The 23,379-nt window shown below is 41.2% G+C and overlaps 2 protein-coding genes across 7 annotated transcripts in view; both read right to left on the bottom strand.

Moving 5' to 3' along the window:
• Positions 1-9,159, bottom strand: part of LOC118241312 (uncharacterized) — a 65,595-nt gene extending 56,436 nt beyond the window's left edge. For 2 of the 3 annotated variants that reach the window (XM_081715398.1, XM_081715428.1), the window contains exons 1-2: positions 8,095-8,124; positions 7,561-7,789 (exon numbers count right to left, since the gene is read on the bottom strand). In XM_081715398.1, coding sequence (XP_081571524.1) covers positions 7,561-7,789; positions 8,095-8,109 — 244 coding nt within the window. In that variant the 5' untranslated portion in view covers positions 8,110-8,124. Of the gene's footprint in view, positions 1-7,560; positions 7,790-8,094; positions 8,125-9,073 lie in introns of those variants that run through there. The other variant, XM_081715470.1, reaches the window with a different exon arrangement.
• Positions 9,160-10,549: 1,390 nt separating this feature from the next.
• LOC118241313 (uncharacterized) lies at positions 10,550-21,841 on the bottom strand. 4 transcript variants are annotated; one of them, XM_081717856.1, is made up of 7 exons: positions 21,791-21,841; positions 17,340-17,445; positions 15,396-15,624; positions 14,996-15,286; positions 14,270-14,406; positions 14,077-14,202; positions 10,550-11,747 (listed from the first exon to the last, which is right to left on the bottom strand). In XM_081717856.1, exons 3-6 carry the CDS (start codon positions 15,523-15,525, stop codon positions 14,113-14,115), a joined length of 648 nt encoding a protein of 215 aa, XP_081573982.1. In that variant the 5' UTR covers positions 15,526-15,624; positions 17,340-17,445; positions 21,791-21,841; the 3' UTR covers positions 10,550-11,747; positions 14,077-14,112. The 4 variants fall into 4 exon arrangements, with proteins under 4 accessions (XP_081573982.1, XP_081574038.1, XP_081573947.1 ...); XM_081717912.1 differs by lacking the exon at positions 21,791-21,841 and adding an exon at positions 17,791-17,890; XM_081717821.1 differs by lacking the exons at positions 17,340-17,445; positions 21,791-21,841 and having other exon boundaries at positions 15,396-15,705.
• Between the last annotated feature and the right edge of the window lie 1,538 nt (positions 21,842-23,379).

Raw genomic sequence — 23,379 nt, 5'->3', positions numbered from 1 at the left:
GCAGCACACACGCAGAACAAACCAGCTGATAAACAGTTTCTGTCCTCTGGCTATCAGGCTCTTAAACAGGATGTGAAACAGTTAGTCCTTCCCAGTATCAGTTCACTGTGTCACTTTATCACTACTACTATTAATATATTTTAGCACACTACTACTTGAACATTTCTACATAGTCACTATTAATATACAGTGTGTAGTTTATCTACAGATTACCCTTGGCTAATATATTCAATAGTCACATTGTTTATTTTGTCGACTCCTGAAGTCACATTGTTTATTTTGTCTACTCTGCTGTTGAATATTCTGTTTATTCTGTTTATATTTAGTATATTATTGTCATCTCATCATTAGTTACATGTATAAATGTTAATACTGCTGCAGAGGAGTCACCCGAGCCTAACCACAAACACTTCCGTGCATTAATGTCCTGTATGTTTATACAAATGACAAACTTGACTTGACTTATGGAATCATTAATTGTGCTCATGTAGAAAAAAATGCTGTTTTGAGACTGTGAAGTTATTGTCAAGCTTGTGGGTCAAATGATGAATTTTAACCTTTACAGAAGAGGATTTGGGTCAAATGATGATAAATTGAGATTTGATGGACTGAAATACATAAGAGTCACCTGAACGTTTCTCTCAGTAGGTGGTCTTGTACCAGTGAAGCCCCTTCTAATCTCTCATGTTGGACATGTAGTCATGGAGACTGTCCTCTCCTTTGCTTTCCCAAGCACTTTCACTTTCATAATGCACCTGCTTCAGCTCATGATGGGATAGCCAATAAGCACATGTCTTGAATCCATTATCATAGAGCAATGAGACCACTAGGTGGCGGACTGACATTGGATTTGGTTGACTTCATTAAATGCATGTTTACTATATACACATTTTTGATGAGGAGAAATGCAGTGTGTCTGAACTGCAGGTTTACAGTGATGAGAGGGAATGCAGTGTGTCTGAACAGCAGGTTTACAGTGATGAGAGGGAATGCAGTGTGTCTGAACAGCAGGTTTACAGTGATGAGGAGGAAGGCAGTGTGTCTGAACAGCAGGTTTACAGTGATGAGAGGGAATGCAGTGTGTCTGAACAGCAGGTTTACAGTGATGAGGGGGAATGCAGTGTGTCTGAGCAAAAGTGGAATTTCCTGATGCAAGAACTTTTTATCTTTCCCGCTGGACATGTTATGCCAATATCAGACTGTTCAGAAAGCTCTAAATAATCAATAATGTGAGATTTGTTGATTTAATCTCTTCCGTAAATGTAAATAAACATTCTAAAGTATTAAAAGAGATCACAGCAACAGAAATACTGGCATCAGATACTGCTGACATTATAGTAATGACACACCTAATATTATCAGAGGAATTTCTGTTTAGAATAAAACTGACGTGGTCCTTATGGATCAATGACACAATTACTCCGTCTAATCTGTTTGCCAAAATCTTGGACAGTATTCTAGCATCAAGCGGTATTAAGGAGATTGGCCTATAATCACCAGAGTCTTTATCTTTGTTTAATATTAATGTAATAAGGGACTGAGACTCTCTGCTCTTCTTAATTAAAATCACACGTATAAATAGTTTGTTTACAATTTTTTTAATTTGGAAGATTCAACTTCTAAAAATTGTAACATTAGAAATTTAAAAAGATGAGTGGTTAGAACAGGGGACATTGGGTTGGTTCGTAATTTTCAGGATCTGTTTGCTTTTCTTAGATCAGTGTCACTGACAGGTTTTCTTCCGGTGGGTGACGGGGTGTCTGGGGTGTGCAGCAACATGGGCGCTGCATCGTGTGCTCACCATGGCTGGCACACCCCTGCTCTGGATGTGTCATGGTTAATGGTTGATGGTTAATGGTCATCATGGTCATGGTTAATGGTTAATGGTTAATGGTTAATGGTCATGGTTAATGGTTAATGGATATCATGGTCATGGTTAATGGTTAATGGTCATGGTTAATAGTTAATGGTTAATGGTTATCATGGTCATGGTTAATGGTTAATGCTTAATGCTTAATGGTTATCATGGTCATGGTTAATGGTTAATGGGTAATGGTTATCATGGTCATGGTTAATGGTTAATGGTTAATGGTTAATGGTTAATGGTTATCATGGTCATGGTTAATGGTTAATGACTATCATGGTCATGGTTAATGGTTAATGGTTAATGGTTAATGGTTAATGGTAAATGGTAAATGGTTATTATGGTCATGGTTAATGGTTAATGGTTATTGGTTATCATGGTCATGGTTAATCGTTAATGATTAATGGTTATCATGGTCATGGTTAATGGTTAATGGTTAATGGTCATCATGGTCATGGTTAATGGTTAATGGTTATCATGGTCATGGTTAATGGTTAATGGTTAAGGGTTAAGGGTTAATGGTAAATGGTTATCATGGTCATGGTTAATGGTTATCATGGTCGTGGTTAATCGTTAATGATTAATGGTTGTCATGGTCATGGTTAATGGTTAATGGTTATCATGGCCATGGTTAATGGTTCATGGTTCATGGTTAATGGTCATGGTTAATGGTTAATGTTTAATGGTTAATGGTTCATGGTTATCATGGTCATGGTTAATGATTAATGGTTAATGGTTATCATGGTCATGGTTAATGGTTAATGGTTATCATGGTCATGGTTAATGGTTAATGGTTAATGGTTAATGGATATCATGGTCATGGTTAATGGTTATCATGGTCATGGTTAAGGACAACAACCAAACTCTGGATGTTACAGCCAGGACTCGGTTTGTGGGTGGGCTGCCCCACTCTGGGACAATGCTGAGTGATGTGTAAGTGTGTAAGTTACTGAATGTGTGTGTTTAGGGCTGTTCATGTGATGTGAGTGATGTGTAACACTCTTCCTACATATGTGTGTGTAGGGTTTGCCATGTGATGTGAGTGATGTGTAAGTTACTGAATGTGTGTGTTTAGGGTTGTTCATGTGATGTGAGTGATGTGTCACACTGTTACAGAATGTGTGGGTGTAGGGTTGGTTATGTGATGTGAGTGATGTGTAACACTGTTACTGAATGTGTGTGTGTGTGTGTGTGTGTGTGTGTGTGTTTAACCCTGTTACTGAATGTGTGTGTGTGTGTAAGGTTGGTCATGTGATGTGTAACATTGCTACTGAATGTGTGCGTGTAGGGTTGATCATGTGATGTGAGTGATGCGTTACACTGTTACTGAATGTTTGTGTATGTGTGTAGGGTTGGGCATGAGCTGTGAGTTATGTATAACATTGTTACTGAATGTGTGTGTGTAGGGTTGGTCATGAGCTGTGAATAATGCGTAACACTGTTACTGAATGTGTGTGTGTGTGTGTGTGTGTGTAGGGTTGGTCATGTGATATGAGGGGGTGTGACACTGTTACTGCATGTGTGTGTGTGTGTGTGTAGGGTTGGTCATGTGATATGAGTGATGTGTCACACTGTTACTGAATGAGTGTGTGTAGGGTTGGTCATGTGATGTGAGTAATGTGTCACACTGTTACTGAATGTGTGTGTGTAGGGTTGGGCATGAGCTGTGAGTAATGTATAACCCTGTTACTGAATGTGTGTGTGTGTAGGGTTGGTCATGTGATGTGAAACACTGTTAGTGAATGTGTGTGTGTGTGTGTGTAGGGTTGGGCATGAGCTGTGAGTGATGTGTAACATTGTTACTGAGTGTGTGTGTGTAGGGTTGGTCATGTGATATGAGTGAGGTGTCACACTGTTACTGAATGTGTGTGTGTAGGGTTGATCATGTGATGTGAGTGATGTGTTACACTGTTACTGAATGTGTGTGTGTAGGGTTGTTCATGTGATGTGACTGATGTCACCCTGTTACTGAATGTGTGTGTAGGGTTGGTCATATGATGTGAGTGATGTGTAACATTGTTACTGAATGTGTGTGTAGGGTTGGTCATGTGATGTGTAACACTGTATGACTCCACACAATCGCAGGTCTCTCATGTTTTACATCTTGTTTCTTATAGACTTCATCTTGTTTTCTCAGCCATAATCATTTCTCAGTTCTTTGCATCTGAAATGGTATCATTGAGTTTTAAATCAATACTTGGAGCAAAATTACACTTTTATCTAGTTGGTCCTTTAACATAAATCCACTGATCACTTTTTTTTCTTTAAGTGTGTTGTTTTTACTTGCTAATATTTGTTAAGAAATAACATCTATTTTACATGTATAATTTCCATAGACACCCCCAAATGATCAAACACTTAAAATGCCTCAATCATCATTAATCAACGTATTCATTTTGAGTCTGTTGTTGCAATACATTGTGTTCAAACTGAGACTTTTACTTATTAGCAGTAATGCTGTTAACATTTACTTATTCAAATTATCAAAAATATCAAATCAGACTGTAATCAGCAGTTTCAAATGGGAAAATTAGAGATAAACAGACCATAGATGTATTTAAAAGATTATATTTTGGTAACAATGCATCAAGTATCAAAATACAGTAATACATTTAAACAAAAGAAGTGCCATAAAATCTGATTTCTTCTTGTTTGTAAAAATAAGCATCATTACATTATATGTCTGAGATTAAAAAAATAAACAAATAAATAAAACACATGGCCGGTTTTTACCCATAAGGCACTGCAAGGAAAGAGGTTGGCGAAAAAGAATGAAAAATAAAATTTGTCATTTTTAAAGATAAACATTAAGCAACTCCTGGCAGAAAATTTTGCACTGACGACATTTTATCTCCCTGAACTTGAAGGCTATAGCCACCAGGCTTGGCAAAGAGACCCATCAGTGGACCTCAAGCTCCAAACTGCATATTATACCAACAGTACTCATCTGTGTACTCCTTCTCCTTCTCTCCTCTTCTTTCATTAATCCCTCCATCCTACCATTGGAACCATTTATTTTGATACTGGTCCTTGAAACTTTAATAAAAAATGTTGATAATTGGCAACGAAAATGTAAAGATGCTACAGGCAAAACTGCCTGTTTTTCCCATGACTTGACACAAAAGTATTTACATATGCATTAAATTACATCACAGGATCTCAGTAATATTTACATAAACATTTTTATATTGCATTTTTACATAAACATCTTTCCATCACATTTACAGTACTGGGCAGATGGTCTTATAGTGACTGATACATATTCATCAGTATGACATTACGTGTGCTCTCTGAGGATCAGACCATGATTCTGGAGATGCATCTTACTGTACCTGCTCTACCAGGTGAGTTCAGGAGTGCTAATGTGATAAAACTCTGATCACGTATGATCGAATATACACTGATCTCTGACCTGGTCTGGGCTTCAGGTGCTACAGCAATGAGATATTTGAACAGTGATACTGAGGGTGAAGTGTTTGTTGATTTATTGAGGGTCGTGTGTAGAGGGATTGAGCTTCAGGCAGACAAGGCCAAACTAAAAAAACACATCAGCCACACTAGAAATAAAATATTATTATTAGTCGGCTACATTTATTTAGCACCTTTCGCAAACTCAAGGACACTTTACAGACAGAAATCAGCTTTTACACTCAAATCACACACAGACTGATGAGAAGCATCAGCGAATCTACAGTGTTCTCTCTATCAGAAACCACAGCCCCCTGGGGGAGTGCACCAGTGCAGGGGAAGGGGAGGAGGTTAAGACCAGGACAGAGCACCAACCACTGCTGAACATACACACACTGTAACGATTGGCCACCCTCCTGACATCCCTGTTTCCATAGTTTCCCTGTCGTGTCTGTTATCCTTTACTTCCTTGTTCTGATGCTTGGTTTTGTTTTCTCCACCCCTCGTCTGTTCCTCAGTTCCAGTCCTTGTTTTGGTTTTCCCTGTTCTTATGTTCACCTGTGTCTGGTTAGTCCTTAATTGTTTTGTTTGTTTAAGAAATGTGTTTTGTCTCTCATGTTGTTGGTTAATGCGGTAAGTTTGGTTTGTTCCGTTTGCTCACGCTATCTCTGTCGGCGCCCTTGCTCTTTCGTTTGTCTAGTTCATTTATCACTATGCCTCAGTGTTTTCCTGTGTCTGTTTATTTTGGCTCTATTGTGTTCCCTCCGTTATCATTTGATAAATAACCTCTTGCATCTACATTCTGCCTCTCGCCTCGTCCCTGCTAATACGCAGCACACACACCTATCTATATCTACATGCATACACAACTTACATTGATACAGGACAGTTTTAGAGGATCTAGTCAACCTAACCTCCATGTTTGTGGGAGGAACCCAGAGGAAACCTACGCAGTCACAGGGAGAACATGGAAACTCCACCCAGATAGAGACTCAAAGGCTGAGAGGCAAACTGGCCAAACACTAAGCCCTGCTGCACAAAAGAACCAACTGTCCCAATGGAACACAAACCAAATTAAGTACAATAACCCTCCCTAACTAACAAAAACGAATAAACACAAGTAAAGAACGGAGCAAATAAAAAAGTCCTAAAACTCCCTATTTCCCGACAACAATTTACACAGGACTACTATAATACTCCATACACAGAATGTACAACAGCAAACATGCCCAGAAAAGCAATAAGTCAGAATGATTTAACCAGCAGAGGACCAAAAACATAACAATCAGCAAACAATGCTCACTGAACAAACAAAACTAGCCACAGCAACAGCAGAGATGAATCTCTGTCTGCCGCTTTTTCCCGAGCTTCCCCTTATGCGTGGGGTAGAATGAGACAGACAGTCAAGACACAACACAGCAGTACAGCACAGGACAAAAGACTTGATCAGGTGGAGGAGCATCAAGAAGAGGAGGAGCCACAGGCTCCAACATAAACAAACACAAACAATCCTACACCTTAAAATACAGACACTTGAATTTTTCTCACTCATCACTCATAATTGTTTTGGTATCAGTAAGCAGGCATAACACAAAGTGCCGTAAAACATCAATGGCTGGATCTAAGAGTGTCCATCTGAGAATCCACCTCAAAGAGTCCAGTGAAAGTCACATGCTTTAGTGGGGATATGCTTCGATAAACAGCACCTCAATTAAGACCAAGACCTCAAACTATTACACTCAGTCCACACTGTTTGCATGATCCCGGCATTTATAGTCTAACTAATATTGAACCACAGATGTGCATGAAAAGTTATTGACACTACTCACACCCTCCTCCCCAACGTAAAGTAATTCTAGACAACATTAAAATCACAATAACTACACTTACCTTCCACAGTAACTGTTTATGTTTGAATAATCTCTTCATTCTTAGTGTCTCTGATGATGTAAACTCCACTATCAGATGGTGCGGTTCCTCTCAGCTCAACAGCAGAGATGAGCGACGCTCTGAGTGTATTCAGGTTCACACTTCAGTGAGTGTCCATCCACTGTGCAGATTTGTCCACTAGGGGGAGCAGCTGCACCTGTGCTGTTATAAATAACCTCCACTGACTCTGATATGGGCAAATCCAGCACCAGAGTTTCATTGGGCTTGATCCTAACTCAAGAACTCAATGCTGAAAAGAAAAACCATCAGGAACTTTAAAGGGGTTCAAATTTAATACATACTAATAAAACTAAATCATTAACGGTTCGTTAGCAAAGACTAAGAGAACAAACCCTTACCCTCTATCTGTAGGCTCACATCACAGATGTCTACACCATCACACTCACAGGTGTACCAGGTCCTCTTAGTGTAATCAGCATCAGTGATGGTGAGGAAGAGATCTCCCTTCAGGTACTGATCATGTGACATGTGAAATCTCTCCTTTGACTGACAGGATGTCTGGTTACATTGAGCCAGAATGTCAAGTTGTTTATGGGACACAGTCCATGTGACCAGACCAGAACACGTCTGAGTGCAGGGGAGAGTAGCATCATCAATAAGATTCACCTTTACTGAAGAGAAGGTCAATACAGGATGTGAAAGAGATTAAGAAAGTGGAATTTAAAAAGACATTCAATAAATCAGACAATCAGAACCCTTTTAGACCAGATGAGTGATGGAGGACTTTGTTGCCTTGAAGGCGGACTGCTTTCAAACCCCCCACTGCACCAACATACAGTCACTGGATCAGGGAATCCCCACACCATGGAGATTAGATACGCTGTCAGAAAGTCTACCACAGTGTTTAATACTATTTGGCAACCTTTACTAACCTTTGCTGAGAACATGGAAACTGACTGTCTGATTAGCTCTGTTCCTCTCTCTCGTACCCAAAGGCATCCTAGCAAGGTTGGATATTTCAGATATAAGGTAAACATTAATCTCGATCACTTGTTAAATACATCCAATACCAAATAATAATGGCTGCACATTTCATGCATCAATAACAAAATAACAGTTGCCTCAATTTATATTCTGCTAGTTACTAAATGTTTTTATGCTCTTTGGCACAGAAGCTCGAGTAGCCATTTAACCTTCATGATTGATGGTCTTCATTACACACCCATTAATGAGACCATATACAGACACGCACAACAAAGGTGGTGGCTTCAGAAAACAAGTGCAAGCACATCTAGGTCTTCTGGCTTTAAGATGTTGCTATAGTTACTTCTGGTGCTATAGTGTAAGGTGTTGTAGTCCTCTGGGGAATACTGCTGTTCCTATAGTTACTTCTGGTGCTGTAGTGTAAAGTGGTGTGGTCCTCTGGGGAATACTGCTGTTGCTATAGTTACTTCTGTTGCTGTAGTGTAAAGTGGTGTGGTCCTCTGGGGAATAAAGCTGTTGCTATAGTTTAAGGTGTTGTAGTCTTTTAAGTTAATGTTGATTAGGGCACTGCATAAGTTAAAATACTCTCTAAAGAGGCTTGTGGAAGGGCTGTCCCACGCTCTAGAGGACGCGTGGTCTGGATACAGCTTGGCGCTGGCGCAGGTGAGCACCGATGAAGTAACATCAAACTATCCCAAATAATAATGAATTCTAGTTAATCTAGTTAATTAAAGGTCAATCACTGTCCTTGCGCAAATATCTAAATCCAGCACGTGCTCCGGAGTGTGCTGACAGTTGCACGTGATGTCTGTCTGCAGGTGCTGAGTGTGTTTGAGGAGATTTCACTTAAAAGCACACTAGACCAGATCAAGGAGAAACACAACCTGCAGACAGCCAAGAAGGTAAGAAATGTGTAAGAAAGCTAACCATAGAAAGTTGGGATTGTCAAGATAATGCCACCTCATCCTGTTGTGTTGGTGTCTTGAGTATCAGGTCTGTGTGCCCTTCTGAAACTCTTTCTCCTGTGACAGAAACAGATCTGAAATGTTGCATTTGGGAATTTCTTTGGAGTGCTGGCCTTGTCTCAGTCCATACGACTACACAAGGTAAACACTTTAAGAACTAATTACTCATTTTCTTTAATCATTCTTCATGTTCACTCTCACACACCACCTCTTGTTCTCTTACTCTGTTGTGTGCTCTCTTTCCCTCTCTCGCTCTCTCTCTCTCTCTCGCTCTAGGAGCCACAGGTGCTGTTGGAGTGTGTTAAGCTGTTACAGAGTCTGGCTCAGTACAGGGATCACCTGAGAGACCTGCCCAGGAAGACCATGGTGGACATCCTGAGTGAGGTGACACTTCTCTGCTCAGCCCCTCTATAACCACACCTCCTCCATTCAGCCGGCGCAGTTCACGTTAATCCCCTACTACCACCTTCTGTAGCTGGTCTCTCTATGTTGAAATGGCCGTCCAGACTTAGTCTTTGAGTGTTGTTCACGCACATGGAAGGTGTTCATATTCTGAGTGAATCTTTTTACATGGTATTAGACCCCACATACTATGAGATGAGATGAGCTAGATCGCATAATCAGAAGAGGCGTTGGCCACGCCCCTCTCAGAGTTCTTGCAATATAACCAAGTCAAGTTGGCACTCTGTATGTCTTATATTTTAACCAAACTGGCCGCAGTACTTTGTGCTGCTGAATTTTCTATTTGTGCCATATAAAACCTTGTTTACATTGTGTAACTGGTGTGACACCATAAAGGTAGTGACATAAGTAGTGTAAACAAACCGTGATGTGTCAAATAATATCTAATGCAGGAATGTAGAGTATTGGGATGGCAAGCTTGTGTAAAATGTCTTTGCACATATTGAATCTTTATAAAACAAACAGATCAAATGATCAAATAATCCACTAAATTCTTGAAATACACTCTCTTATGTAGTTACTTTTAGAATGGCTAAGTTATTTTTACTGTGGGAATTTGGAGTAATGGGATGGCAATATCCTGTTATATGTCACTATATAGCACTACTTGAAGCTCTATAAAATACACAGATCAAACTCTTATCAAATTATCAACTGTTATTCAAGAAAGGATAGAGGCATCTAAAATCTTAAATATGAGCAAGCAAACCACATGGTGAATTGAGCAACACGGATACACCCACATCAGAACAAAGGACATAAGTCAGAGATCAAGGTTGTGGAGCTGTCTGGTTTACAACAGCAGCGACGTCAGTCTTCCTAAAACTGTTACAAATTCATATCAAAGCACATCACATACTCCAAATAAAACACATTCAGGACAAAGAGAAAGGAAGAAGAAATGGACCAACTAATGTAAACAGGAACCAAAATGATGACTAGCCAATCACAACACACAAATGATCACACAGACCAATGAGGTTAAGGCTGGCTTTAATTTTTCACCTTTTTTCCCCAGACTAACACTTTCATCACTGATAAAATGCAAGCATAAAACTTCTGTACAGTATGGAATCAGACACGGCCTGTAGGTGTGTATGTAATAAATCTTTTTGCTAATTGCACTGTCACAGGCATGTTATGATGATAGTATGAATTCAGTTTAATTTCTTGTCAACGCTGTATTGATCCCATAGTATCAGATATAGCTGGTAGACCTGTCTGTAATAGCTGTGTAAATAGTTTAGGTTCAAGGCAGAAATAAAGTGCTTGAAAGGTCAAACAGTTAGTTGAGAGAAGCAGCACAACCTAAATCTCTACATAAACTTATGCATCTTTGAGGAACAGCCTGATTTACTTGCACACAGCCAATCAGAAACTGATGCTAGGTATTGCAGATTGGATTGTTCATGTAGTTGAGAGTTAGAAAAGAGAGAGAATTTATAGTGCACTATGGTGGCTATTGTGGGAGTTATGCCAGAAAAACACCTACGATGTTTTGTCATATTTCATTAATGACTGTTTATGGTGGGTTAATGTATGTGTAAATCATGTAGAGATGCTTGCAATTAGAGTCTGCAGGGCAGTAGATCTCGTGGAGTGGAGCTGGAACTAAACTCTGCTTACAGAACAGCAGCGCCTAATTCTGTTCATTTGTTTATACATGAAGTCTTGTATACAGCTCATATCCTTCTGGTCCTCATGGTGCCATTGTGTCTCAGATCATCCCCAACAGATGATGCTGTTCACTGTGCTGCTTCTCAGAGTGAAGTGGTGCAGGCAAAAGTGAACCATGAAATGAACACAGGAAAACTCAGCCAGTTTAGATGGTTGTGATTCATACTGTGTGTGTGGGTGTGTGTGTCTCTCTCTGCTACACTCTATCTGGTTAAAGTGTTGAGGAGTGTGATGAAGGAAACGGATGCAGCACACATTCCTGCCACACAGGTGTAGTATAACACACCCACACACTGCTCCTGTGTGTGTGTGCTGGTCCAGCTGGTGCGATGATGTTGATTTTGTTGTTGTGTATGTATGCAGGCAGGAGAAGATCATGGGTAAGGTAGACGTAGCCAGAGTGACTTCCTGTTTCAGAAACGCCCTTGTGTCCTTTATGACTCCCCGAAAAAGCCCCCTCACAGGAGACATGTTCATCAGCGTCTTCAACAGATTCCCTGTGAGAGAACGAACACACACACAGCCTCACATACAAACGTGTACCACACCTAATGACATACAAATTCAGCACATACTCAAAACATGCAAAAACACAGATTTGTTCATATTTGGCACCTATAGAATTGAATCTGTTCTGGTCTCAGTAGCTCAACAGTAGCCCCCCCCCGAAACACATGGTACGGCCTGCCGCGTGCAGGGGGGGTTCACCCTATTTGTAACCACACCCTCCGTAACTGCACGGGGTTACCCTCGTATCTATTTAAACCCCTGCTAGTGTGTGTATTGTGGTAGTCATTGTTTGCTGAAGTCTGTTTAAATGTGTGTATATCCATTGTTATGTAACCTGTGTCTAGTTATATGTACCGTTATGTCTGTCGCTAATGTTGTGTGGGTGCCACTGTTGTTGTTCGTGTTTTCGTTAATAAATGTTTCAGTATTGAGGGAGTCTGTGCGTCCTGCTCCACGCCCATCGTCACTGGGGCCAGCAGCAATGTTAGTTACTGTAATATAATTATAACATTCACATTCTCCACCTGCATCTGCTGGTGATGGAGCTGATAGAGTAATGTTACACAGCAGGGCTAATGCTCTACATAAGACCAGTATTGTAGTCAGTTTGCTACCTTAGCCAGACTACTTCAGTACACTGAAAAGAAAATATAGCTTTGTTTAGACACTTCTCACAACACACTCTTTTGTGTCCAACAATGGCTTATGAGAGTTATGCAAGTATTCTCGATCTGAAAACCCAAATCATCACTTCTCTAGAAGGAAAGCTCATCATGCACCACACAATTATTCACATTTTCCCCTCTAAAAAAACGATTAAAAGGGGCAGTTAGACAAACATGTCACTATTCCTCCTTAAATTACCATATCACATTGACAACAAACCCCTACTGAACATTTATCTGGGCTACTCATGTTGTTGATTGGCTTAATAAAAAGTGATTGACAACTCTCTCCTGATCATCTTTTGCCATCAGAGCTTGAACAGCTTCCATCATTGTCAGAGGTCCAGAGCACCTGCTGTAGGAATGAAACACAGTGAGGTGTCCTCCACACCTTTACCTGCCATCACCATGGCAGCTCCTGTTACTATGGGGCACGACAAGGAATAGGCACTGGAACCGAAGCAGACAGAACATGACAAAACCAACACAGAAACCGAAGGAACAGGACCTGAAACAGATGTAGCAGCAAGAGCAGAACCAACAACAGAAACTGACTGATGACGAGAACGTGCCAGGAGTGAGGATTACAAAAACGCAAAACAGACCAGGCACAAAGGAACCAGAACAAAAACAGACATGGGCACCAGACCAGACACAGACAACACAACAGGAGCAAAGACAAAACCAGGCAAGAACAACGAGGCAGCAGCAGGACACAACGGAGACACAGGAGGCCGAGGTTGGACGGGCAGGGAACATGAAGCCTGTGAGTAAGGAAACAGGTCCGCGGACACAGGCTGGCGTAACGGCAGTGGCAGCCTTTTGAGGCACAGGAGAGCTTCGAGGAGGGAAGCTAGCGTTACTAGGCACCTAAAGTTTTGTCTGTATGCCTCTGGAACCAACTCGTAGGCTCGGAGAACAGTGGCTTTAACAACCTCATAGTCTAAACTCTGTGCAAGAGTTAGCCAGGAACACACTTCTTGTCCTTTGCCCTCTAGTTTGCACTGTAGCATTAGTGACTATAGGTCATTAGGCCATCTCAGAGACGCCGCAATGCGCTCAAATATCGGAAAATAGACGTCCACCTCATTTTCCCTGAGAACAGGCACAAGGCCAATTTGACGACTGGCATCAAAAGTGTCAGCAGCGGGAGTAGAGTTGGTTGGGAGCAAGGCCACTCGAGGAGAGCGTGGTTTAGGGACCGGAACAAAATTCCTGTGATGGGCTGGCTGGCACAGGTGAGGCAAGCTTCTGAGGAAGAGGCACCGACCTCTCGGGACCCATACTCATCCTCATCAGCGTCACCTAGTCCGGCTCAATTTGTACAGCCCAAAACACACAATAGTTTTCACGCTCCTGTTTTTTTAAGTCATCTCCAACTCCAGCGCTAGCATAGGATCTACCCCAGGGAACACACACATACCAGGATCTATACATACACCAGCCTCAGAGTCATCAGTTGCCTCTGCCACCGGCAAACATCGAGCTGAGCCCATCGCAACACCCATCGGGCTACCCCTCTCAGGCAAAATCCCATCATGAACAAGACAAGACTCCAACACTAAATAAATGTCCCTCTTAGTTGCAGTACGAGGAACTTCTACATCAAAGAAGTCAGCTATTAGCAAAAGGTCAACCTTGCGGCACTTACCAAACTGTTCGAGCGATGGACAGATCACAAACTCCGTCAACTCAAAAGCAGCAATTCCAACAACAGAACAGTGCAAACCACCACCCACAAGAAAAAGAAAAAATCCTGGAAATCCTGGCAGTGGACCTGGAACACATCCATCTTTCTGCAATATCTCCTCTCTTGCCATGGTTACAGTTTCCCTTCAATGTACCTCCTTTCTGGAGCTGCTGATTTTTTTCCTCAGCTGCACAATCACCAGCCCTGCTGCCACAAGCCCTGCCCCCATCAGAGCCAGGAGCACCGCCAACACCGTCACTGTGGAGCTCTCATCTGGACATGGCTGGACTTCTGAAACACAATTGTCAGTAAATATAAACCACTATTTAAACAGTACAGAGTTATAATCATGTGTGTATGGTTTTAACATGTGCCATATACTGTTTAAACTGTGGTTCATATGATGGTTCAGTGTTCACTCTGGTACATAATCACTACACCATCACTGACTACATTTACATATTAACACACAGCATAATGAGATAACATTTACATGCACACAACAGCAGGACTAAGGCCTCAGTATGAGAACCAGGACACTTACAACAGCTGTTGTAAAGCCCAGTCTGTTCACATTTACATATTACAGTCTGACAAACAATAAGCAGACCATTCATAATGCAAGAAAGCAGTCTGACTTTGCATCCCCTTCATGAGAAATATTATTCATGCACAAGTTTACTAATTAAAAAATAAACCATACTACTAGGGTTTCGTAAGCTGACAAGATGCCATTCTTTAACAGTCTGCAGTTATTGAGAACTGCATTAAATTATCACTACACCTTATCTAGATTCCTTACTGACACTACGTACACTCTCTCCCTAACAAAATAATTCTAGACAACATTAAGATCACAGTATTCACACTACATACATACCGTCAACAGTAACTGTGTATGTGTGAATGACCTCTTCATTGCTGGTGTCCCAGATCGTGTAAACTCCACTATCAGATGGTGCTGTTTCTCTGAGCTCAACAGCAGAGATAAGAGATGCTCTCTGGGTGTATTCATCTTTACATTGTAATGAGCTTCCAGCCACTGTGCAGATTTGTCCACTAGAGGGAGCAGCTGCACCTGTGCTGTTATACATCACCTTCACTGACTCTGATATGGGCAAATCCAGCACCAGATTTTCATTGGACTTGATCCAAACTGAAGAACTCAATGCTGAAAACAAAAACCATCAGGAATTTCAAACGGGTTCAAATCTGATACACACTATTACACCTAAATCATTAGGGGTTCATTAACAAAGACTGAGAGAACAAACCCTTACCCTCTATCCCTAGGCTCATAGCACAGATGTCTACACCACCACACTCACAGGTGTACCAGGTCCTCTTAGTGTAATCAACATCAGTGATGGTGAGGGAGAGATCTCCCTTCAGGTACTGATCATGGGACATGTAAAATCCCTCCTTTGACTGACAGGATATCCGGTCACACTGAGCCAGAATGTCATGTTGTTTATGGGACACAGTCCACGTGACCAGACCAGAACATGTCTGAGTGGAGGAGAAAGTAGCATCATCATGAAGATTCACCTTTACTGAAGAGGTCAATACAGATACTGAAAGATTAAGAAAGTGGAGTTTTAAAAGGCACTAAATAAAAATATAGAATAAAAACACAAACAACTCCATAAGAGCATAAATCAGACAATGAGACCACACCCCTTTTAGACCAGATCAGTGATGGAGGACTTTGCTGCCTTGAAGCCAGACTGCTTTCCATTATGCTTTCCTACTCCTGTAACCCCAATACTACTGCATTCATTTTGGAAATGGCTAAAGCTCTACACATTCTGGCAAGTCATCTTTGAGACCTTCTCTAGGATAGTCACCATTTAAATGGAAAGAACCCATTCCACCCACATACAGTCACTGGATCAGGGAAGTCATGTCCCCTCCCCATACCATGGAGAAGATTAGATATGCTGTCAGAAAGTCTGCCAGAATACTATTCAGCAACTTTTCCTAACCTTTGTTGAGAACATGGAAATTGACAGCATGATAATATTGTTGGGTGAGCTCGAACCCACATCAGCTAGGTGATGACACCGGCAACCTACTGGGTGAGCAACCACGCTCTAGTTATGGTAAGCCCGTGAGCAGAAGTTAGATCTTGTAACAGGTAAAACAAGAGGAAAAACTGAACCACAACACCAAGCATGGAAAAAGGGAGAACAAAGGACAACACAGGAAGAATGGCATACACTGGGGAAAACCAAACTAAAACTTCCCAAACAAAAGCAGAAACCTGGAGGAACTTTAATGGCTAAGGGAAGCCTCAGGAGAGAGACAGACTCAAAATGGAAAACTAGAGAAAGAAGGGCACATGTAAAAACCCAGACACCTTCGCAGAGCAGAAGAGAGGTACAGCACAAGAGCTCACAGACCTCAATACCCAGAGGTACCAGCTAGGATCTTGCCTCAAAACTTTAGCAAAGACCCAGCATTAAGTGACTGGGTCACTGGGCTTTTACAGATCTAGCCCAGCTGTCAGGCATCAAGCCTGATTAGTAGTGTGGTTGACTCATGTTCTCCCTCTGGTGGCTGGGGGGCCTCGGCCTGGTGCCAGCCCTTACAAATATAACCTATTCTGTCCTTTGATTTTACGTGTATTGTCTGTTTGTCTTTTATAGAAGTCTGACAATGCATTATGTTTGTAGGCTAATGTCTGGTATGAGAGAAGAATTAAGTTTTTTACACTTATGATATAATGTGAAAATTAACAGACACGCCCCACCCCTCCTATAAAAACAAAACAAAACAAAAACCACACCCACAGAACTCAAGAGCTTAATAGAGAGATACCAGAGAAATTGCAATAGATGAGCCCCAGGGTTTGGTCTCATAAAGGGGAGAATGACAAGACTGAACACCAGCCTGTGTGGGAGCATATTACTGAAGAGAGGCTCTGTTCCTCTCTCTAGTACCCAAGGTTGGCTATATTAGATATCAGGTCAATATTCGTCTCTATCGCTTGTTAAATATATCCAATACCAAATAAAATGGCTGCAACTTTCATGTATCAATAACAAAATAACATTTACCTCAGTTTATATTCTGCCAATTACTAAATGTTTTCTATGCTCAGGTATGTTCTGTTTTCTATGCTAAGCACAAATAACATACAGTTATAAAACTGGATTATAATACAACAGAATGGGACCAAGCTGAAACATTTAGAAAACAAAGAAGCCATTCTGTCAACTTACTGGTTATGACTGTCAGCACAGATAACAGCAGGACCCAGGGACACATGCTATAGGATGGCATGGCTGAGGAGAATCTAGTCAGTACTGTAGGGATCACTGGAAGAATCTGGAAAATTATAATAAGCCACAGTTATTCAGTGCCCTAATCAACATTACCTTAAAAGAACAAGACTATCATAGTTTTTAAAAAATAATTAGTGCTTAATAATTATCATTGAGCAAATTTTGTCTTGAAATGTTGTTGTCATGTTTTATATGAATCTCCTAAGAAAACTTTAAACCAGTTTCTAAGTCATGTAAAAATATATTACCCTCAACTGGATAATTCTCCCATTGTTCAATTGTCCCATTAAGTAATGATGCCATAACACACCAAAATTGTACCCCAATAAATTATTTTCAACAGTACATTGATTACTCTGTGTTTGAAGAAATGGCTGTGCGCACAAACCAACTTGAAGTCCTTGTGTCTGGAGCAGCACTAAACACCACTCCTGAAGAGTTGAAAACATTCATTGGCAGTTCTGTCTACGTGGCCTGTCTAGGATATCTAAATATACAGATGTATTGGGCTTCAAACACCAGAGTTCAAGTAGTGGCAGAATCCATGACCAAATATCTATTCTATAAACTAAGAAATTCCATTAAGATTGTCAATGACCTTGATATTTCAGATGAGGACAAAAGCAGAGACCTCTTGTGGAAAGTCAGGCCCCTTCTGAACAAAGTGAAGCAAGGATGTCTAAATCAGCTTAGAACAGGAAAATTGTCCATTGATGAGCAAATGATTCCGTTTACTGGTCGCTGCCCAATTCGCCAGAATGTACCAGGCAAACCATACCCGACTGGATTGAAGCTGTTTGTCTTGGCCACACCAAGTGTCTTCGATTTTGTGGTTTACCAAGGTAAGACCACCTTCAGAGTCACAGAGGGACTGGGCATTGGAGAAGAAGATGCTCTTTATTTGGCAGAGACTGTTTCCAGAGGAACCCACCTGTTTTTTGACAGGTTCTTTACAAATGTCCTGGACACCATGATGGAGAAATGCTTGGGAGGTACAGGAACTCTCATGAAGAACAGAATTCCAAAGGAGTGTAACATTATAGGGGATCAGGCCATCAAAAGGAAAGGAAGAGAAGCATCTGAGATGGTGGTCAGGTGAGATCCTGAACTTGCTGTCAAGTGGTTTGACAACAAACCAGTTAACCACTTGCTAAGTTTCTATAGGATGGCCACTCGCACTCGGAAATGGACAGTGCATACAATTTTCCACTTTTTTGATTTGGCAATCACCAATGCATGGCTTCAGTATAAGACTGACTGACTGCTAAGTTCTGGCAAAGAAACCACTGCAGTTCCTTGAATTCAAATTGCTCCTTGGTGAGCAGATGATTACTCAGGTCCAAGTAGGAATCTCCAGTGAGAGTGAAGATGACACTCCCCCACATCAAAAGTGGAAACATATTAAGATTATGACATTGTAGTGTTTTTACTGTAGGAATTTGGAGTAATGGGATGGCGATATGTTGTTAAATGTCTATTCAGTTGACTATATACCACTGCTTGAAGCTCTATAATAGTCTGAACTAGTTGCATTAAACAGTGACTGCGTGCGGGACAGGTGTCGGTGTTCGTAACGGACCTGCTAAAGACAAACTAGAGCAAGAAAACGGGCTGACAGGCCTCACCAGACAACAGCTAACGAGCTAGCAAGCGTTAGTGTGGCAGCTAAATATGAGAGAGAGACAGTGTGTAGCGTTTGGTCATATAGATAATACTTCGCATTTGACAGCTCGACTTTATCGACAGATAGTCTGTATAATGTACAGTCAGACGTCTTTATCGAGTGATGACGGAGCGTTTCGACAGGGCGCCCGGCGCTGGCAGGACCCCGTGTGTCCGTGTTCAGCCAGCGGGAACCCCGAGGACAGTGGAGGTAGAGCTGCCGAACAACCGCTGTAGCTGTGGTTAGATATCTAGACACGATACATAACTTTAACTAATCAGCCCGTCGTAAATATCTTAGCCATGTTAACGCCTGGCCTGTATCAGAAAAGCTAGCTAGCCTAGCTAAGCTATCCTAGCCAGGAAACTGAAAGTAACGTTTACTCGGAACTCTGCTGAATATTGGTAGCTTATCTAGGTTAGACTTAAGATAACCGTGTAGCTGTCCTAATATTCATGAATATTAGCCTATGTGAGCTATCTACTGTGGGATTGTATAAACTAAGTGAATGCTAAGATTACATAAATAGAGAATAATGCACAAAATGGAATAGGATTAATGCTTGAATAATAAAATAATTGCTGTATGTGCAGACATAACAGGAAATGCCTTAGACATGCATATGTGCGATTGTGCAAGAAAACGTGTGTACATGACAGTTAGACAGAGGCGACGGCTGAGATGGAAAAGTACTAAGCAGAAGTGGCACAAGGCAAGAAAACTATAAGTCTGTGTGTTGCGAAGTTATGCTTTAGATCTCACTCGCACTGTGCTGTGAAGTGACATCTCCAGAGCTCTGCATTAATAAAAGGCAACAAGGTAACGCAGTTTCCGGTCTCTTCTTTCTTACATTAACAGACACGAGACTACGCAGTTAACACTGGCTTACTATATTACTAGCTAGAGTTAGCTGAACAGTTAGAAGATAACGTCCACAGCCACATATCTGAATTAACCTTGTTCAGATGACATTGCTGTGTTAAACAGGTCACACACGATGTCAAGTTTATGGTTAGTTAGCTATATTTATTACACTACTGTTACAGAAACACCAAACCCAAATTATTTTAGCTGGGTAGCTAACTGTTTATTATTATGCTAAATGGGTGTTTTCACACACATCTGGACACACAGTGAGGTGAAGGCTTTTGGAGGATGGCTTGGCTTCAAGAAGGGCCACAAAGATGCCACTTCTCTCCCAGAAAAACATTAAGGACAGACTGATATTCTGCAGGAAGTAGAGGGATTGGACGGCAGATGACTGGGGTAAAGTTACTTTCTCTAACAAAGATGTCCCCTTCAGACTGTTTGGGACATCTAGACAAATGATTGTCTGGAGAAAAAAAGCTGAGCTCTACCATCAGTCCTGTGTCATGCCAACAGTGAGGCATCCTGTATGGGGTTGCTTCTCATCCAAGGGAGTGGGTTTGCTCAAGATTTTGCCTGTGGTCAATCCTCAAAAAGAAGGTGGACAAACGCAGAAATTGTGATCAACTCCAAGCACTGATTAGGCAAGAATGGATTGCCATCAGTCAAGACTTTGCCCAGAAGCTAATATCCAGCATGTCAAGGTGAAGCATTAGTCTGAAATGCTTAATTGTACTTAGCTGTACCATATAAACATCTAATAAACTGAGGCAGTAAACTTTGTGAAAACCAAAATTTGTCAGTGTCGACTTTTGTGCACAACTGCACTGCTAGTATTTGATGATAACTTCCGAGATCTCAGTCTACATGGATCTGGTGTAGGGTATCTGAACAGTCATCATAATGCGTGAAGGATGGGACACTGATCAAGCACAAGCATTAGTGCAGAAGGCCTCACACTTCTTAGATTAACGTCTATAAGAGCACAAACACTCCTTTTCGCGTCTGTTGAAGTTGTGTTACGGAAGGAGAGCCGGTGTAGGCCCGATAACTGTTGCTAACTTAGCAGAAATAGTGCTACAAGGTCAATATGGATTAAAGCATTTATATTTCATATGTAACAAGCCATACGGCTCTAAATGTAATTTCTGGGGAACTGATGATCCCATGTAGAAATAACCATCATACTCCGATAGGCTACATTTCCAGTTAACCTACCTAGCGTTGTGGCTACAGACGTTAGCGAAGCTATGAGAGCTAGCTAACAAGCACGGACCCGGAATGAGAACATTTCTGAGTTAGCGGGCATTCAGCAAACTAACGGATGTGTTTACACAAAATAAAGCTAAATCGTAACTGTTGTAATTCCATTTCATTACTTAGATAGTAAGATAGTTACCTTAAAAACAACCACCGGGTCTGAAATCAGTGTTCAGAGCAGCCCGTGGGTTAGCTAGCTTTAGCTGACCAAATCCCAATCCGTTTTGTTTGTAAACATATCAACTACTCACCTCTGGTGGGTTTATTTATTTGTAAACATATCAGCTACTCACCACTCTGGTGGGTTTATTTATTTGTAAACATATCAGCTACTCACCACTCTGGTGGCTTTATTTATTTGTAAACATATCACATATTCACCACTTTGGTGGGTTTATGTATTTGTAAAATTATTAACTAGCTACTCACCACTCGGTTGGGTTTATTTATTTGTAAACATATCAACTAACTACTCAGCACTCTGGTGGGTTTACTTGTAAACATATCAGCTAGTTACCACTCTGGTGTCAAACAGCTCTCTGCGTAAGGAAATCTATAGAGTGACATTAGTGTCTTAGATATGAAACCACAAACTCACCCTGGAACTGAGCAGAAAAGCAGAAACGGAAACCACAAGCCACAAGTTTCCGGTGAGTCTGCCCTGCAGGCTTGGCACGAGCCCCCAACATCTCTAGAGGAGGTTTCTCGCTCCTTTAGTTCACACAATGAAAATCTAAAATAAACATGTTCTTCAGCTTATTTAAACATATCTTGGGTCTAATGCACCTAAAGAAAGTGTGTGTTAAAGCATATGTAGATGAGAAAAGTCTTATTTTTTGGAAATTCAAACCTTCCATTTTTTCTGTTAAATCCACTACATTTATAAAGATCACTTTCTTAGCTACTCATAAGATTTCCTAATGGGTGAAAGTGGATAAAATATAGAGCAATATTGTGCAAATAGCTAATCAGTTCACTATAGCATATTTTAAAATGACAAAAAACACAAATCAAATGATCAGTTCACTCTGTGATATTCTTGGAAAACACTTTGCAACATATTCAAAATATGACATTGCAGTGTTTTTACTGCAGGAATGTGGAGTATTGGGATGGCAAGCTTGTGTAAAATGTCTCTTTGCTTCACTATATATATAGCACATATTGAATCTTTATAAAATAAACAGATCAAATAATCCACTAAATTCTTGAAATACTCTCTATTATGTAGTTACTTTTAGTATGACAAAGTTATTTTTACAGTGGGAATTTGGAGTAAAACATGAAAACTTTGGTGTTTAAGGCCTCCAGCATTTTAATATATCTGCAAAAATGCTTTCCCTTAAAACACATCCTCTCAAACCCATACACTTGCAGTTTCCCCTTATGCCATAAAGTTCCACTGGTGTGTGAGAGAGAGAATGAGAGTATGCGAATGTATGAGTGATGTGTGATGCAGGTGACACGGGCAACACAGAGGAAGTCAGAAGTGACAGGAAGTGCTTAGAAAGTCAAGACAGAGCTGTACTGATGTAACAACAAAAAGGAAAAACCCCAGTCTAGCTCTCTCTAGGCAACGTTGCATCTTCTAGAGACTCCATAGTTACAACCGCTAATGTGCAGTGCTGTCTTGGGTTTAAATAGGGGTGAAAGGAAATAAGTAACAGGTGAACACAATTAGACGGTATCTGCGGGAGGGTCCTCAAAGCCTGCGCAGATCAGCTAGCCCCGGTATTCACCGACATCTTCAATCTCTCCCTGACGCTCGGTATTGTCCCGTCCAGCTTCAAGCGGTCCACCATCGTCCCCGTCCCGAAGAAACCTCGACCCTCCGACCTCAATGACTACCGCCCTGTCGCCCTCACATCAGTCGTGATGAAGTGCTTTGAAAAGCTAGTTAGAGACTTCATCACATCTTCACTGCCAGCCTCCACGGACCCACTGCAGTTTGCATACCGCCACAACCGCTCCACTGACGATGCGATTGCACATCTGCTCCACACTACACTGACTCACCTGGACGAAGGGAGGGGAAATTATGTTAAAATGCTATTTGTCGACTACAGTTCAGCATTTAACACTATCATTCCCTCCCTACTCACTACTAAGTTGGGAGATCTAGGACTGCATACATCCCTGTACGACTGGATCTCCAACTTCCTAACAGACAGACCACAATCAGTACGG

Source organism: Electrophorus electricus, chromosome 1, assembly GCF_041902795.1.
Source record: "Electrophorus electricus isolate QZ-2024a chromosome 1, ASM4190279v1, whole genome shotgun sequence".
In the NCBI taxonomy this organism is placed as follows: Eukaryota; Metazoa; Chordata; class Actinopteri; order Gymnotiformes; family Gymnotidae; genus Electrophorus; species Electrophorus electricus.
Note: the sequence above shows the minus strand (reverse complement) of the source record. Positions and strands in the feature narration are given on the sequence as shown.